This window comes from Oncorhynchus mykiss, chromosome 25, assembly GCF_057628025.1.
Source record: "Oncorhynchus mykiss isolate SJ-2025 chromosome 25, ASM5762802v1, whole genome shotgun sequence".
NCBI lineage: Eukaryota > Metazoa > Chordata > Actinopteri > Salmoniformes > Salmonidae > Oncorhynchus > Oncorhynchus mykiss.
The window spans coordinates 86,954,934-86,974,239 of NC_143046.1; the positions used below are offsets into that span (position 1 = coordinate 86,954,934).

A 19,306-nucleotide genomic window follows, 5' to 3' on the forward strand; every position below is an offset into this window, starting at 1 on the left:
AGTAACTAGCTAGCTAGTAGCTACCTAATATGTAATAGTAACTAGCTAGCTAATAGCTACCTAATATGTAATAGTAACTAGCTAGCTAGTAGCTACCTAATATGTAATAGTAACTAGCTAGCTAGTAGCTACCTAATATGTAATAGTAACTAGCTAGCTAGTAGCTACCTAATATGTAATAGTAACTAGCTAGCTAGTAGCTACCTAAAATGTAATAGTAACTAGCTAGCTAGTAGCTACCTAATATGTAATAGTAACTAGCTAGCTAGTAGCTACCTAATATGTAATAGTAACTAGCTAGCTAGTAGCTACCTAATATGTAATAGTAACTAGCTAGCTAGTAGCTACCTAATATGTAATAGTAACTAGCTATCTAGTAGCTACCTAATATGCTGCAGCGCTGTCTGACGATAAAACTATTTTAGTTGTTCTTCATAGTAGATAGGGCATACTTTCAAGACGGCTAATTACCAAGTACTACAAATATTAATCGGGTACAGCTACCTAACGAACTGTCAATATCCCTATTGTCGTTGTGCTGTGTACATTCCTCTCTCGTGTGTCTTTCTGGGGCCGGAAGAGCAGGGCAGGCGCAATGGATTGTAGTCATTGTAGTTAATTACCACGTTTTCTGCCCTGAACTAAGTTTAATATTTTCTGTTGAAAACTACAACTTCCAGCGGCCCACAGTTTGTTCTTGATCTGATTTCTCTACGGTGCGCAGAGCTCACAAAAAAATACAAACTAAATGGAATTCAAGTAATTGAACTGATGTTGGTCAATTTAGTTGTTTAATAACACACACACACACACACACACACACACATACACACACACACACACACACTTCTCTGACTCTTCTTTTTGTGTTTTCTACAGACGACCAACAGACCTGTCAATCACAGGTATAAGCATTTTGATTGGCTGTATGAGCGCCTGTTGGAGAAGTTTGGTTCCGCCATCCCCATCCCCTCGCTGCCTGACAAACAAGTCACAGGTCAGTGGCTTCCATGGCAACCGTCGCCTCAGTTTTTCCTGAATAGGTCTTGTGGTCTGAAAAAGCGTGGCTTTAGAAAATATGTATTGAGCTGTGTGTAAGGCGTCCTTCAAGTATAAATAGTTCTGTATTGGAGCCTGTTGACAATGGCCATCTAGTGAGGTCATAAATAGTTCTGTATTGGAGCCTGTTGACAATGGCCATCTAGTGAGGTCGTAAATATTTCTGTATTGGAGCCTGTTGACAATGGCCATCTAGTGAGGTCATAAATATTTCTGTATTGGAGCCTGTTGACAATGGCCATCTAGTGAGGTCATAAATAGTTCTGTATTGGCACCTGTTGACAATGGCCACCTAGTGAGGTCATAAATAGTTCTGTATTGGCACCTGTTGACAATGGCCATCTAGTGAGGTCATAAATAGTTCTGTATTGGCACCTGTTGACAATGGCCATCTAGTGAGGTCATAAATATTTATGTATTGGAGCCTGTTGACAATGGCCATCTAGTGAGGTCATAAATATTTCTGTATTGGAGCCTGTTGACAATGGCCATCTAGTGAGGTCATAAATATTTCTGTATTGGAGCCTGTTGACAATGGCCATCTAGTGAGGTCATAAATAGTTCTGTATTGGCACCTGTTGACAATGGCCACCTAGTGAGGTCATAAATAGTTCTGTATTGGCACCTGTTGACAATGGCCACCTAGTGAGGTCATAAATAGTTCTGTATTGGCACCTGTTGACAATGGCCATCTAGTGAGGTCATAAATAGTTCTGTATTGGAGCCTGTTGACAATGGCCATCTAGTGAGGTCATAAATAGTTCTGTATTGGCACCTGTTGACAATGGCCACCTAGTGAGGTCATAAATAGTTCTGTATTGGCACCTGTTGACAATGGCCACCTAGTGAGGTCATAAATAGTTCTGTATTGGAGCCTGTTGACAATGGCCATCTAGTGAGGTCATAAATAGTTCTGTATTGGAGCCTGTTGACAATGGCCACCTAGTGAGGTCATAAATAGTTCTCTATTGGAGCCTGTTGACAATGGCCATCTAATGAGGTGTTTTATCGATTCCCCTGACAGCCCATACACACAAAATGAATGCAAGTCACGTTGGATAAAAGTGTCTTCTAAATGGCATTTATTATTATTATTATTACAGGTATAAATGTTAAAGTTTAGTATAAAATAGGTTTTGTAATTTACTGGTTCAGAATGTCACTATGGTACGTCTATTAACATGGTGATGAGAGAAATCCAATTATCTGTTGTTGTTGTTTTTACACACAACGCAAAGACCGAGGGGGAGGAGAATATGATGGTGGATGTTGTTGGCTTTTACGGCCGGGAGATAGGGTTGTAGTGATTTAGTAGGTACAAAACACATATCAGGGTGAAATAGGGTTAGGGTTAGATAGGGTTGTAGTGATTTAGAAGGGACAAAACACATATCAGGGTGAAATAGGGTTAGGGTTAGATAGGGTTGTAGTGATTTAGAAGGGACAAAACACATATCAGGGTGAAATAGGGTTAGGGTTAGATAGGGTTGTAGTGATTTAGAAGGGACAAAACACATATCAGGGTGAAATAGGGTTAGGGTTAGATAGGGTTGTAGTGATTTAGAAGGGACAAAACACATATCAGGGTGAAATAGGGTTAGGGTTAGATAGGGTTGTAGTGATTTAGTAGGTACAAAACACATATCAGGGTGAAATAGGGTTAGGGTTAGATAGGGTTGTAGTGATTTAGAAGGGACAAAACACATATCAGGGTGAAATAGGGTTAGGGTTAGATAGGGTTGTAGTGATTTAGTAGGGACAAAACACATATCAGGGTGAAATAGGGTTAGGGTTAGATAGGGTTGTAGTGATTTAGAAGGGACAAAACACATATCAGGGTGAAATAGGGTTAGGGTTAGGGTTAGGGTTAGATAGGGTTGTAGTGATTTAGAAGGGACAAAACACATATCAGGGTGAAATAGGGTTAGGGTTAGATAGGGTTGTAGTGATTTAGTAGGGACAAAACACATATCAGGGTGAAATAGGGTTAGGGTTAGGGTTAGATAGGGTTGTAGTGATTTAGAAGGGACAAAACACATATCAGGGTGAAATAGGGTTAGGGTTAGATAGGGTTGTAGTGATTTAGAAGGGACAAAACACATATCAGGGTGAAATCAAAACATAAAAAGTGCATGAAGGGTCAAGTAGTGCTGCCGGGTGAATAAAGTGGAAGGAAATGGGTTTAACAGTAACGTAATTAACAGGAAGGAAATGGGTTTAACAGTACCATGTAATTAACAGGAAAGAAATGGGTTTAACAGTACCATGTAATTAACAGGAAGGAAATGGGTTTAACAGTAATGTAATTAACAGGAAGGAAATGGGTTTAACAGTAACGTAATTAACAGGAAGGAAATGGGTTTAACAGTAATGTAATTAACAGGAAGGAAATGGGTTTAACAGTAACACGTAATTAACAGGAAGGAAATGGGTTTAACAGTAACATGTAATTAACAGGAATGAAATGGGTTTAACAGTACCACGTAATTAACAGGAAGTAAATGGGTTTAACAGTAACGTAATTAGCAGGAGGTAAATGGGTTTAACAGTACCATGTAATTAACAGGAAGGAAATGGGTTTAACAGTAACGTAATTAACAGGAAGGAAATGGGTTTAACAGTGCCATGTAATTAACAGGAAGGAAATGGGTTTAACAGTAACGTAATTAACAGGAAGGAAATGGGTTTAACAGTACCATGTAATTAACAGGAAGGAAATGGGTTTAACAGTAACGTAATTAACAGGAAGGAAATGGGTTTAACAGTAACGTAATTAACAGGAAGGAAATGGGTTTAACAGTAATGTAATTAACAGGAGGTAAATGAGTTTAACATTAATGTAATTAACAGGAAGGAAATGGGTTTAACAGTACCATGTAATTAACAGGAAGGAAATGGGTTTAACAGTACCATGTAATTAACAGGAAGGAAATGGGTTTAACAGTACCATGTAATTAACAGGAAGGAAATGGGTTTAACAGTAACGTAATTAACAGGAAGGAAATGGGTTTAACAGTAACGTAATTAACAGGAAGGAAATGGGTTTAACAGTACCATGTAATTAACAGGAAGGAAATGGGTTTAACAGTAACGTAATTAACAGGAAGGAAATGGGTTTAACAGTAACGTAATTAACAGGAAGGAAATGGGTTTAACAGTAATGTAATTAACAGGAGGTAAATGAGTTTAACATTAATGTAATTAACAGGAAGGAAATGGGTTTAACAGTACCATGTAATTAACAGGAAGGAAATGGGTTTAACAGTACCATGTAATTAACAGGAAGGAAATGGGTTTAACAGTACCATGTAATTAACAGGAAGGAAATGGGTTTAACAGTACCATGTAATTAACAGGAAGGAAATGGGTTTAACAGTACCATGTAATTAACAGGAAGGAAATGGGTTTAACAGTAACACGTAATTAACAGGAAGGAAATGGGTTTAACAGTACCATGTAATTAACAGGAAGGAAATGGGTTTAACAGTACCATGTAATTAACAGGAAGGAAATGGGTTTAACAGTACCATGTAATTAACAGGAAGGAAATGGGTTTAACAGTAACGTAATTAACAGGAAGGAAATGGGTTTAACAGTACCATGTAATTAACAGGAAGTAAACGGGTTTAACAGTAACGTAATTAACAGGAAGGAAATGGGTTTAACAGTAACGTAATTAACAGGAAGGAAATGGGTTTAACAGTAACGTAATTAACAGGAAGGAAATGGGTTTAACAGTAACGTAATTAACAGGAAGGAAATGGGTTTAACAGTACCATGTAATTAACAGGAAGGAAATGGGTTTAACAGTACCATGTAATTAACAGGAGGTGAATGGGTTTAACAGTACCATGTAATTAACAGGAAGGAAATGGGTTTAACAGTACCATGTAATTAACAGGAAGGAAATGGGTTTAAATGTAACGTAATTAACAGGAAGGAAATGGGTTTAACAGTAACGTAATTAACAGGAAGTAAATGGGTTTAACAGTACCATGTAATTAACAGGAAGGAAATGGGTTTAACAGTACCATGTAATTAACAGGAAGGAAATGGGTTTAACAGTAACGTAATTAACAGGAAGGAAATGGGTTTAACAGTACCATGTAATTAACAGGAAGGAAATGGGTTTAACAGTACCATGTAATTAACAGGAGGTAAATGGGTTTAACAGTACCATGTAATTAACAGGAAAGAAATGGGTTTAACAGTACCATGTAATTAACAGGAAGGAAATGGGTTTAACAGTAACGTAATTAACAGGAAGGAAATGGGTTTAACAGTACCATGTAATTAACAGGAAGGAAATGGGTTTAACAGTACCATGTAATTAACAGGAAGGAAATGGGTTTAACAGTACCATGTAATTAACAGGAAGGAAATGGGTTTAACAGTACCATGTAATTAACAGGAAGGAAATGGGTTTAACAGTAACGTAATTAACAGGAAGGAAATGGGTTTAACAGTAACGTAATTAACAGGAAGTAAATGGGTTTAACAGTACCATGTAATTAACAGGAGGTAAATGGGTTTAACAGTACCATGTAATTAACAGGAGGTAAATGGGTTTAACAGTACCATGTAATTAACAGGAGGTAAATGGGTTTAACAGTACCATGTAATTAACAGGAGGTAAATGGGTTTAACAGTACCATGTAATTAACAGGAAAGAAATGGGTTTAACAGTACCATGTAATTAACAGGAAGGAAATGGGTTTAACAGTACCATGTAATTAACAGGAAGGAAATGGGTTTAACAGTAACGTAATTAACAGGAAGTAAATGGGTTTAACAGTACCATGTAATTAACAGGAGGTAAATGGGTTTAACAGTACCATGTAATTAACAGGAAAGAAATGGGTTTAACAGTAACACGTAATTAACAGGAAGGAAATGGGTTTAACAGTAACGTAATTAACAGGAAGTAAATGGGTTTAACAGTACCATGTAATTAACAGGAGGTAAATGGGTTTAACAGTACCATGTAATTAACAGGAGGTAAATGGGTTTAACAGTACCATGTAATTAACAGGAGGTAAATGGGTTTAACAGTACCATGTAATTAACAGGAAAGAAATGGGTTTAACAGTACCATGTAATTAACAGGAAGGAAATGGGTTTAACAGTACCATGTAATTAACAGGAAGGAAATGGGTTTAACAGTAACGTAATTAACAGGAAGGAAATGGGTTTAACAGTACCATGTAATTAACAGGAAGGAAATGGGTTTAACAGTACCATGTAATTAACAGGAAGGAAATGGGTTTAACAGTAACACGTAATTAACAGGAAGGAAATGGGTTTAACAGTACCATGTAATTAACAGGAAAGAAATGGGTTTAACAGTAACACGTAATTAACAGGAAGTAAATGGGTTTAACAGTACCATGTAATTAACAGGAGGTAAATGGGTTTAACAGTACCATGTAATTAACAGGAAGGAAATGGGTTTAACATGGGTTTAACAGTACCATGTAATTAACAGGAGGTAAGTGGGTTTAACAGTAACACTTAATTAACAGGAAGGAAATGGGTTTAACAGTACCACGTAATTAACAGGAAGGAAATGGGTTTAACAGTAACGTAATTAACAGGAAGGAAATGGGTTTAACAGTAACACGTAATTAACAGGAAGGAAATGGGTTTAACAGTAACGTAATTAACAGGAAGTAAATGGGTTTAACAGTAACGTAATTAACAGGAAGGAAATGGGTTTAACAGTACCATGTAATTAACAGGAAAGAAATGGTTTTAACATTAACGTAATTAACAGGAAGTAAATGGGTTTAACAGTAACGTAATTAACAGGAAGGAAATGGGTTTAACAGTACCATGTAATTAACAGGAAGGAAATGGGTTTAACAGTACCATGTAATTAACAGGAGGTAAATGGGTTTAACAGTAACGTAATTAACAGGAGGTAAATGGGTTTAACAGTACCATGTAATTAACAGGAAGTAAATGGGTTTAACAGTAACGTAATTAACAGGAAGGAAATGGGTTTAACAGTACCATGTAATTAACAGGAAGGAAATGGGTTTAACAGTACCATGTAATTAACAGGAAGGAAATGGGTTTAACAGTAACGTAATTAACAGGAGGTAAATGGGTTTAACAGTACCATGTAATTAACAGGAGGTAAATGGGTTTAACAGTAACGTAATTAACAGGAGGTAAATGGGTTTAACAGTACCATGTAATTAACAGGAGGTAAATGGGTTTAACAGTACCATGTAATTAACAGGAGGTAAATGGGTTTAACAGTACCATGTAATTAACAGGAGGTAAATGGGTTTAACAGTAACGTAATTAACAGGAAGTAAATGGGTTTAACAGTAACGTAATTAACAGGAAGGAAATGGGTTTAACAGTACCATGTAATTAACAGGAAGGAAATGGGTTTAACAGTACCATGTAATTAACAGGAGGTAAATGGGTTTAACAGTAACGTAATTAACAGGAAGTAAATGGGTTTAACAGTATCATGTAATTAACAGGAGGTAAATGGGTTTAACAGTACCACGTAATTAACAGGAAGGAAATGGGTTTAACAGTACCATGTAATTAACAGGAGGTAAATGGGTTTAACAGTAACACGTAATAAGGAGGACACTGACAAACATAAACTAAAACAGAACAGAACATGGCATAACAAACTTGAGGACATGAATATCATCAAAGGGGTGTAATAACTAAGACTAGAAAATGTGGAAGCATAATACATGTTCAGCAAGAGCACTTACATTTAAACACTCCCCCGTAATATAACAGCACTTACATTTAAACACTCCCCGTAATATAACATGTAAACACTCCCCATAATATAACATGTAAACACTCCCTGTAATATAACAGCACTTACATTTAAACACTCCCCGTAATATAACATGTAAACACTCCCCGTAACATAACAGCACTTACATTTAAACACTCCCCCGTAACATAACAGCACTTACATTTAAACACTCCCCCGTAATATAACAGAGCACTTACATTTAAACACTCCCCATAATATAACAGCACTTACATGTAAACACTCCCCGTAACATAACAGCACTTACATTTAAACACTCCCCCGTAATATAACAGAGCACTTACATTTAAACACTCCCCCGTAATATAACAGAGCACTTACATTTAAACACTCCTCATAATATAACATGTAAACACTCCCCGTAATATAACAGCACTTACATGTAAACACTCCCCGTAATATAACAGCACTTACATTTAAACACTCCTCCGTAATATAACAGCACTTACATTTAAACACTCCCCCGTAATATAACAGCACTTACATTTAAACACTCCCCGTAATATAACAGAGCACTTACATTTAAACACTCCCCCGTAATATAACAGCACTTACATTTAAACACTCCCCCGTAATATAACAGAGCACTTACATTTAAACACTCCCCCGTAATATAACAGCACTTACATTTAAACACTCCCCCGTAATATAACAGAAAAGGTTTCTGGTTTTATTATTCCGTAGAGACGGGATATGCATGGTATAACATCGTCCAACCTGCTTACTGGCAGGTTCCTTCTGGACAATACAACAACAATAACAAATATAATAATATTGAGCAATAAAGTAAATGGATCAGTATAATATAATATCATTTTTAGTATAAGTATTAGTATAAGTATAATACAGGAAATCACAATTTAATAGTCCAAAAGCTGAAGAACAGGTTCCATGTTAACTAGCTAGCTAACATTAGGCTAATAACTAGCAAACCAAATGGCTTTGAGATTCGAATAATGTTACTACACAGATCATACGTGTAATATTAGCTAGCGAGCTAGTCAGCTAACGTCAGCTAGTTAGCTAACAGTACACTTTAACATGAAGTGAATCCAGGTACGTTTATCAGGTTCTGGAGTAAGGAGCCAACTCATCTTAAAACAGAAAGGAAAACGGCCACGCTGTTTAGCAATTTAATATAATCCCAACTCATGCCGTTACTAACCTGCATCAATCTGCAGATAGCTAACACACCAGGTTCATTGTTAACTAGCTAGCATGAGGCTATAACTAGCAATGCAAATGGCTCTAAGATACGAATAATACTACTACACAGATCGTACAGGTAAGGTTAGCTAGCTGACCTAACAACCGTCAAACACGCAAGCTAACTAGCTAATATTAGCTAGCTTGCTAGCTACTTCCAGACACATGAGAAACCAGCTCACTCTGAGCTGACCATTTTACTCACCCTATTGAAATGGATATTTGCATAGGGAAGTATTTTGTTTAAACATGTAGCTAGCTAGCTAAACAATGAACCATAATCCCAACTCATGACGTTACTACCCTGCATGAATCTGCAGGTAACTAATCAACCAAGTTCAACGTTAGCCAGCTAACATTAGGCTAATAACTAGCAAACCAAATGGCTTTGAGATACGAATAATATTACCCCTCAGATCATACATGTAACATTAGCTAGTGAGCTAGTCAGCTAACGTCAGCTAGCAAGCTAACAGTACACTTTTTAACATGAAATGAATACAACTTTCTGACAAAATTTTGTAACATGTAATATCTGAAAATGTAGCTAGCTGGACTATCTTACCCTTATACATGGATGGACGCTTCTCCCTCTCTCACGGTTGCCATGGTTTCCCTTAGATGGAAGATGTCATCCAGAGACAGGTCTCCTTAGCCATCATACTCTAATTCCACTGATTTCAAAACTCTGTCCTCCTCAAAGTAGAGAGCAACACTTACGCAGTTATACCACAAGATCTATTTAAAAAATAGATGTCCAGCCCACTCATTATCTCAGCCAATCATGGCTAGCGTGAAAGCTTGCTGTCTTTTTCTGTGGCTGAACCAACTAGGCTCCTAATTCAACATTTGTATTCGTATTTACAGATGGCACACAAGTTTGTTATTAAGTGATGACAGGTGGACTGGGTAGGAGCGTGACCAAGGACCAATTAGTTCAACCAGGTCGTCTGCAGAAGAGTGGTCGTCAAATGCAATATTATTATTATTAGTATTATTATTCTATCCATTCCTCCATCTTGCCAGGTCGTTTTGAGGAGGAGTTTATCAAGATGAGGATGGAGAGGCTGCAAGGTTGGATGTGTCGTATGTGTCGCCATCCCGTCGTCTCTAACAGTGACGTCTTCCAACTCTTCCTCACATACAGAGACGAGAAGGTACACGCACACACACGCACACACGCACACGCGCACGCACGCACACACACAGTCGTGCGGTCCTTCACTCTCTCTGTCTGTCTGTGTGTATGTGTTTGGTCAGGAGTGGAAAACCGGGAAGAGGAGAGCAGAGAAGGATGAGTGTGTTGGACCAATGGTCTTCTCCACCATCGACCCTGAAGCTCCTGAGTTAGACATAATAGAAGTGTACGTATGGTAGATAGATACACACAGATTTCAGATGCTTATTTGACATTGGTTCTTATCTGGCTGTGTGTGCGTGCGTGTGTGTGCGTGTGTGTGTGTGTGTGTGTATGTGTGTGTGGTGTGTGTGCGTGCGTGTGTGTGTGTGCGTGCGTGTGTGTGTGGTTCGTGTGTGTGTGTGTGGTGCGTGTGTGTGCGTGTGTGCGTGTGTGCGTGTGTGTGTGTGTGTGTGTGTGGTGCGTGTGTGTGTGTGTGCAGGGAGCAGAAGTGTGAGTTGTTCAGTAGGTTCACTAAAGAGATGGATGATGGAGTTAAAGACCTGCTGAACGTTGGGAACATACACTGGAAACGCTGCACAGGCCGTGAGGAGTGAAACACACACACACACACCCTCCTAGCCATACTCTGTTAAAACTACAACATCCTCCTAGCCATACTCTGTTAAAACTACAACTCCCTCCTAGCCATACTCTCTTAAAACTACAACTCCCTCCTAGCCATACTCTCTTAAAACTACAACTCCCTCCTAGCCATACTCTGTTAAAACTACAACTCCCTCCTTGCCATACTCTGTTAAAACTACAACTCCCTCCTTGCCATACTCTGTTAAATCTACAACTCCCTCCTTGCCATACTCTCTTAAAACTACAACTCCCTCCTAGCCATACTCTGTTAAAACTACAACTCCCTCCTTGCCATACTCTGTTAAAACTACAACTCTCTCCTTGCCATACTCTGTTAAAACTACAACTCTCTCCTAACCCTACTATGTTAAAACTACAACTCCCTCCTAGCCATACTCTGTTAAAACTACAACTCCCTCCTAACCCTACTCTGTTAAAACTACAACTCCCTCCTAACCCTACTCTGTTAAAACTACAACTCTCTCCTAACCCTACTCTGTTAAAACTACAACTCCCTCCTAGCCATACTCTGTTAAAACTACAACTCCCTCCTTGCCATACTCTGTTAAAACTACAACTCTCTCCTAACCCTACTCTGTTAAAACTACAACTCCCTCCTAGCCATACTCTGTTAAAACTACAACTCCCTCCAAGTCGTACTGCATTAAAACCAGGTGTCTGTTTGATGTGTTCAGCTCTGCGTAAGGAGTACCAGAAGATTGGGAAAGCCTTTCAGAACCTGTCATCTGTCTTCAACACCAGTGGCTATACAGGTATTGACTGACTCCCATGAGGATTTTTTTACCTTTTTTACCAAGTCAGTTAAGAACAAATTCTTATTTTTTAATGACGGCCTAAGGAACAGCGGGTTAACTGCCTTGTTCAGGGGCAGAACGACAGATTTTGTACCTTGTCAGCTCAGGGATTTGAACTTGCAACCTTTCGGTTACTAGTGCAACGCTCTAACCACTAGGCTACCTGCCACATCTACACTACACTCTAACCACTAGGCTACCTGCCACCTCTACACTCTAACCGCTAGGCTACCTGCCACATCTACACTCTAACCACTAGGCTACCTGCCACCTCTACACTCTAACCACTAGGCTACCTGCCACATCTACACTCTAACCACTAGGCTACCTGCCACCTCTACACTCTAACCACTAGGCTACCTGCCACCTCTACACTCTAACCACCAGGCTACCTGCCACCTCTACACTCTAACCACCAGGCTACCTGCCACCTCTACACTCTAACCACTAGGCTACCTGCCACCTCTACACTCTAACCACTAGGCTACCTGCCACATCTACACTCTAACCACTAGGCTACCTGCCACCTCTACACTCTAACCACTAGGCTACCTGCCACCTCTACACTCTAACCACTAGGCTACCTGCCTCCTCTAACCACTAGGCTACCTGCCACCTCTACACTCTAACCACTAGGCTACCTGCCACCTCTACACTCTAACCATTAGGCTACCTGCCACCTCTACACTCTAACCACTAGGCTACCTGCCTCCTCTACACTCTAACCACTAGGCTACCTGCCACCTCTACACTCTAACCACTAGGCTACCTGCCACCTCTACACTCTAACCACTAGGCTACCTGCCACCTCTACACTCTAACCACTAGGCTACCTGCCTCCTCTACACTCTAACCACTAGGCTACCCTGCCGCCTCTACACTCTAACCACTAGGCTACCTGCCACCTCTACACTCTAACCACTAGGCTACCCTGCCACCTCTACACTCTAACCACTAGGCTACCCTGCCACCTCTACACTCTAACCACTAGGCTACCCTGCCACCTCTACACTCTAACCACTAGGCTACTCTGCCACCTCTACACTCTAACCACTAGGCTACCTGCCACCTCTACACTCTAACCACTAGGCTACCCTGCCACCTCTACACTCTAACCACTAGGCTACCCTGCCACCTCTACACTCTAACCACTAGGCTACCTGCTTCCTCTACACTCTAACCTTTAGGCTACCTGCCACCTCTACACTCTAACCACTAGGCTACCTGCCACCTCTACACTCTAACCACTAGGCTACCTGCCTCCCCTACACTCTAACCACTAGGCTACCCTGCCACCTCTACACTCTAACCACTAGGCTACCCTGCCGCCTCTACACTCTAACCACTAGGCTACCTGCCTCCTCTACACTCTAACCACTAGGCTACCTGCCTCCTCTACACTCTAACCACTAGGCTACCTGCCTCCCCTACACTCTAACCACTAGGCTACCTGCCTCCTCTACACTCTAACCACTAGGCTACCTGCCTCCCCTACACTCTAACCACTAGGCTACCTGCCTCCCCTACACTCTAACCACTAGGCTACCTGCCTCCTCTACACTCTAACCACTAGGCTACCTGCCTCCTCTACACTCTAACCACTAGGCTACCTGCCTCCCCTACACTCTAACCACTAGGCTACCCTGCCACCTCTACACTCTAACCACTAGGCTACCTGCCACCTCTACACTCTAACCACTAGGCTACCTGCCACCTCTACACTCTAACCACTAGGCTACCTGCCACCTCTACACTCTACCACTAGGCTACCTGCCTCCTCTACACTCTAACCACTAGGCTACCTGCCTCCTCTAACCACTAGGCTACCTGCCTCCTCTACACTCTAACCACTAGGCTACCTGCCTCCTCTACACTCTAACCACTAGGCTACCCTGTCACCTCTACACTCTAACCACTAGGCTACCTGCTGTCTCTACACTCTAACCACTAGGCTACCTGCTGTCTCTACACTCTAACCACTAGGCTACCTGCCATCTCTACACTCTAACCACTAGGCTACCCTGCCACCTCAAATGTATGCTCTGTGGTGCTGGCTACTGTCATAGTACTGTCACTAAACTGTACACTATGATCAATTGGGTCTCTGTCGTGTGTGTGTGTGTGTGGTGCAGGAGAGGCCACACTTACAGATGCTCTCACAGCTGCAGGGAAAACATACGAGGAGATCTCACAGATCGTAGCTGAGCAGGTAACACACACACATAGATAACCTATGTTCTTCCTGTCCCTGAAGCATTTCCTGTTCGTCTCTCTCCCTCCTTCCTTCCTTCCTTTCGAATACATTCTCTCTCTCTCTCTCTCTCTCTCTCTCTCTCTCTCTCTCTCTCTCTCTCTCTCTCTCTCTCTCTCTCTCTCTCTCTCTCTCTCACACCCCCTCTCTCTCTCTCACCCCCTCTTTCTCTCTATGCCATTCTCTCCCTGTCTCCCACACTCTCTCTCATTCTCTCATTGTCTCTGAAGGTCGAACTACAGACCCTGAGTGAAAACAAACGGTTGTGATGTATATTTCTTTCAGCCCAGAAAAGACCTTCATTTCCTGATGGAAACCAACAACGAATACAAAGGGTTGCTAGGCTGCTTCCCTGATACTATCGGAGTACACAAGGTACACAACAGACTCTACTACTGTCAACTATTATTATTATTATTAAAGTATTGTAGCCTGATACACGTCAGATCACGACTAAGTTGAAGAAGTAGTTTGTTGAGCAGTGCTTGATTTAGCTGGCCCGTAACAGTAGAACCAATGGAATAGTCCTAAAAGTACAAACTCCGCTCTCCAGGAGTGCTGGTCAAGCTAAATCAAGTGTGTGTGTGTGTGTGTAGGCGGCTATAGAGAAGGTGAGGGAAGGGGACAAGATGGTGGCAGCAGGGAAGATCACCACACAGGATAAAGGGACCATGGCCAAACGCATCAGCATCATGTGCTACTCACTACAAGGTAACACACACACACACAGACACACACACACACACGTTCACCTGTGTAACACAACCTCTTACCTGCCATCTGTGTTTCCATACAGCTGAGATGAACCACTTCCATAGCAACCGTATCTATGACTACAACAGAGTCATGCAGCTCTACCTGGAAGAACAGATCAGGTTCTATGAAACGGTAAGGGGGGGCAAGAGAGAGTGGGTTCTATGAAATGGTAAGGGGGGTAAGAGAGAGAGGGTTCTATGAAACGGTAAGGGGGGGGCAAGAGAGAGAGGGTTCTATGAAACGGTAAGGGGGGGTAAGAGAGAGTAAGAAAGGGTTCTATGAAACGGTAAGGGGGGTAAGAGAGAGTAAGAAAGGGTTCTATGAAACGGTAAGGGGGGGTAAGAGAGAGTAAGAAAGGTTTCTATGAAACGGTAAGGGGGGGTAAGAGAGAGTAAGAAAGGGTTCTATGAAACGGTAAGGGGGGTAAGAGAGAGGGAGGGTTCTGTGAAACGGTAAGGGGGGTAAGAGAGAGAGGATTCTATGAATTGGTAAGGGGAGTAAGAGAGAGGGAGGATTCTATGAAACGGTAAGGGGAGTAAGAGAGAGGGAGGATTCTATGAAACGGTAAGGGGAGTAAGAGAGAGGGAGGGTTCTATGAAACGGTAAGGGGAGTAAGAGAGAGGGAGGGTTCTATGAAACGGTAAATGGGGGCAAGAGAGAGAGGGTTCTATGAAACGGTAAGGGGGGGTAAGAGAGAGTAAGAAAGGGTTCTATGAAACGGTAAGGGGGGTAAGAGAGAGGGAGGGTTCTGTGAAACGGTAAGGGGGGGTAAGAGAGAGAGAGGGTTCTGTGAAACGGTAAGGGGGGTAAGAGAGAGGGTTCTGTGAAACGGTAAGAGAGAGAGAGGGTTATTGTGTTTCATGATGTTTTGAAAGAATCATATGTTTGGATAGAGAGAGACAATATGGTTTGAAAGACATCCATGTGCTCTATATCACACAAGTCTAAAGAGTAATACTGTAGATGCATGCTCTGGTTAATGTAGGTGTTGTCTCCTGTTGCATGATGGTTAATGTAGTTCTCGTCTCCTGTTGCATGCTCTGGTTAGTGTAGTTGTCTCTGTATGCTGTTTAATGTACTTGTAATCTGCCATTGCATGCTCTGGTTAATGTAGTTGTTGTCTCCTGTTGCATGATTGTTAATGTAGTTTTCTTCTCATTGGTCAGATTGCTGAGAAGCTGAAGCAAACCCTGGGCCAGTTTACCACCCTGTAAAGTGAAACACACACAAAACTTGTTCTTCTCCTTTCTGCTTCGTGGACCAACAACCTTAAACAGGATGGACTGGTGTCTGGATGATGTAGTTGGAAGACAGTATCACCCTGTGCCTTTTAACTACACAAGGAGTTAAACATAACGATGTTATATTTTAATATCACAGTGCAGAACAATATGTTAAATGTTGTTTCATAACCCTCTAATTATGCCATATCTCTTTTATTTATAATATAGATAAATGAAATGGTTGTATTTCCTGTTTATTTTGGTTGGATGTTTTCACTTTGTCTTATTATTCTTATTCTGGATAATGTGATTTAGAGAGGGGATACAGAGGGGAGAGAGAGGGGAGAGAGAGGGGAGAGAGAGACAGAGGGGAGAGAGAGGGGATACAGAGGGGAGAGAGAGACAGAGGGGAGAGAGAGGGGAGAGAGAGACAGAGGGGAGAGAGAGACAGAGGGGAGACAGAGACAGAGGGGAGAGAGAGGGGATACAGAGGGGAGAGAGAGAGACAGAGAGGGGATACAGAGGGGAGAGAGAGACAGAGCGGGGATACAGAGGGGAGAGAGAGACAGAGGGGATACAGAGGGGAGAGAGAGACAGAGGGGAGAGAGAGACAGAGGGGAGAGAGATACAGAGGGGAGAGAGAGAGACAGAGGGGAGAGAGAATATGGGATGCAGAGGGGAGAGAGAGAGAGACAGAGGGGAGACAGAGACAGAGAGAGTAGGGGAAACAGAGGGGAGAGAGAGACAGAGAGAATATGGGATACAGAGGGGAGAGAGAGACAGAGGGGAGAGAGAGACAGGGAGGGGAGAGAGAGAGAGACAGAGGGGAGAGAGAGACAGAGAGGGGAGACAGAGGGGAGAGAGAGAGAGAGAAAATAGGGAAGACAAAGAGAGAGTGGGAGAAAGAGAGGGGAGACAGAGAAAGACAGAGACAGAAAGATCATGTGATTCACACACTCTGCCACCCCATTCTCCTCCCACTCAAGCAAACACACTGCTGGCAGTGTTTTCCCTTCCTCCCTCCACACATACAAAGCCATTTGACTCAGTATGCCCTCTCATGTATAGAACACCTCACACACACACTCACACTATGCAACACTAAAGAGTGCTCATCCGTCTATCTGAATTTCCTCTCAATTCAATTTAAGGGCTTTATCAGTATCATGGGAAACATAATGTTACCAAAGCAAGTGAAATAGATAACAAAAGTGAAATAAACTATATAAATGAACAGTAAACATTACACTCACAGAAGTTCCAAAAGAATAAAGACATTTCAAATGTCATATTATATGTCTATATACAGTGTTTTAACGATGTGCAAATAGTTAAAGTACAAAAGGGAAAATAAATAAACATAAATATGGGTTGTATTTACAATGGTGTTTGTTCTTTACAAGTGCAGCTCAGTTTCCACCTCATTTTGTGGGCAGTGAGCACATAGCCTGTCTTCTCTTGAGAGCCATGTCTGCCTACAGCGGCCTTTCTCAATAACAATGCTATGCTCACTGAGTCTGTACATAGTTAAAGCTTTCCTTAATTTTGGGTCAGTCACAGTGGTCAGGTATTCTGCCACTGTGTACTCTCTGTTTAGGGCCAAATAGCATTCTAGTTTGCTCTGTTTTTTTGTTAATTCTTTCCAATGTGTCAAGTAATTCTCTTTTTGTTTTCTCGTGATTTGGTTGGGTCTACTTGTGCTGCTGTTCTGGGGCTCTGTAGGGTGTGTTTGTGTTTGTGAACAGAGCCCCAGGACCAGCTTGCTTAGGGGACTCTTCTCCAGGTTCATCTCTCTGTAGGTGATGGCTTTGTTATGGAAGGTTTGTGAATCACTTCCTTTTAGGTGGTTGTAGAATTTAACGGCTCTTTTCTGGATTTTGATAATTAGTGGGTATCGGCCTAATTCTGCTCCTCATGCATTATTTGGTGTTCTACGTTGTACACGGAGGATATTTTTTGCAGTTTCAATTTGGTGTTTGTCCCATTTTGTGAATTCTTGGTTGGTGAGCGGACCCCAGACCTCAACCATATCGGGCAATGGGTTCTATAAATATATTTTTAGCCAGACCCTAATTTATATGTCAAATTTTATGTTCCTTTTGATGGCATAGAATGCCCTTCTTGCCTTGTCTCTCAGATCATTCACAACTTTGTGGAAGTTACCTGTGGCGCTGTTGTTTAGGCCAAGGTATGTATCGTTTTTTGTGTGCTCTAGGGCAACAGTGTCTAGATGGAATTTCTATTTGTGGTCCTGGTGACTGGACCTTTTTTGGAACACCATTATTTTGGTCTTACTGAGATTTACTGTCAGGGCCCAGGTCTGATAGAATCTGTGCATAAGATCTAGGTGCTGCTGTAGGCCTTCCTTGGTTGGTGACAGAAGCACCAGATCATCAGCAAACAGCAGACATTTGACTTCGGATTCTAGCAGGGGGAGGCCGGGTGCTGCAGACTTTTCTAGTGCCCGCGCCAATTCGTTGATATATATGTTGAAGAGGGTGGGGCTTAAGCTGCATCCCTGTCTCACCCCACGACCCTGTGTGAAGAAATGTGTGTGTTTTTTGCCAATTTTAACCGCACACTTGTTGTTTGTGTACGTGGATTTTATAATGTCGTATGTTTTACCCCCAACACCACTTTCCATCAGTTTGTATAGCAGGCCCTCATGCCAAATTGAGTCAAAGGCTTTTTTGAACTCAACAAAGCATGAGAAGACTTTGCCTTTGTTTTGGTTTGTTTGGTTGTCAATTAGGGTGTGCAGGGTACCATGTTTTCACTGAGGAAATGTACAAGTCTGCTGTTAATGATAATGCAGAGGATTTTCCCAAGGTTTATGTTGAGGCACATCTCACGATAGTTATTGGGGTCAAATTTGTCTCCACTTTTGTGGATTGGGGTGATCAGTCCTTGGTTCTAAATATTGGGGAAGATGCCAGAGCTAAGGATGATGTTAAAGAGTTTTAGTATAGCCCATTGGAATTTGTTGTCTGTATATTTTATAATTTCATTGAGGATACCATCAACACCACAGGCCTTTTTGGGTTGGAGGGTTTTTATTTTGTCCTGTAGTTCATTCAAGGTAATTGGAGAATCCAGTGTGTTCTGGAATCCAGTGTGTTCTGGAATCCAGTGTGTTCTGGAATCCAGTGTGTTCTGGAATCCAGTGGGTTCTGGAATCCAGTGGGTTCTGGTAGTATTTAATGGTTGATTCTAAGATTTGTATTTGATCCTGTATATTGTTTTGCTGTTTTTTGGTATAAGGCCAAACAGATTGGAGAAGTGTTTTTTTGTATACCTTTATTTAACTAGGCAAGTCAGTTAAGAACAAATTCTTATTTTCAATGACGGCCTAGGAACAGCGGGTTAACCACCTGTTCAGGGGCAGAATGACAGATTTTGAAACAATGTCAGCTCTGC

The 19,306-nt window shown here is 41.4% G+C and overlaps 1 protein-coding gene across 2 annotated transcripts in view; it reads left to right on the plus strand.

The window, feature by feature from the left end:
- Nucleotides 1-17,263, plus strand: part of snx9a (sorting nexin 9a) — a 35,340-nt gene extending 18,077 nt beyond the window's left edge. For both annotated transcript variants that reach the window (XM_036962283.2, XM_090221344.1), the window contains 10 exons: nucleotides 880-997; nucleotides 10,106-10,236; nucleotides 10,340-10,443; nucleotides 10,699-10,802; nucleotides 11,540-11,617; nucleotides 13,792-13,868; nucleotides 14,196-14,285; nucleotides 14,507-14,621; nucleotides 14,707-14,798; nucleotides 15,833-17,263. In XM_036962283.2, the coding sequence (XP_036818178.1) occupies nucleotides 880-997; nucleotides 10,106-10,236; nucleotides 10,340-10,443; nucleotides 10,699-10,802; nucleotides 11,540-11,617; nucleotides 13,792-13,868; nucleotides 14,196-14,285; nucleotides 14,507-14,621; nucleotides 14,707-14,798; nucleotides 15,833-15,880 (957 nt within the window). In that variant the 3' untranslated portion in view covers nucleotides 15,881-17,263. The remainder of the gene's footprint in view (nucleotides 1-879; nucleotides 998-10,105; nucleotides 10,237-10,339; nucleotides 10,444-10,698; nucleotides 10,803-11,539; nucleotides 11,618-13,791; nucleotides 13,869-14,195; nucleotides 14,286-14,506; nucleotides 14,622-14,706; nucleotides 14,799-15,832) is intronic.
- The last annotated feature ends 2,043 nt before the right edge of the window (nucleotides 17,264-19,306 follow it).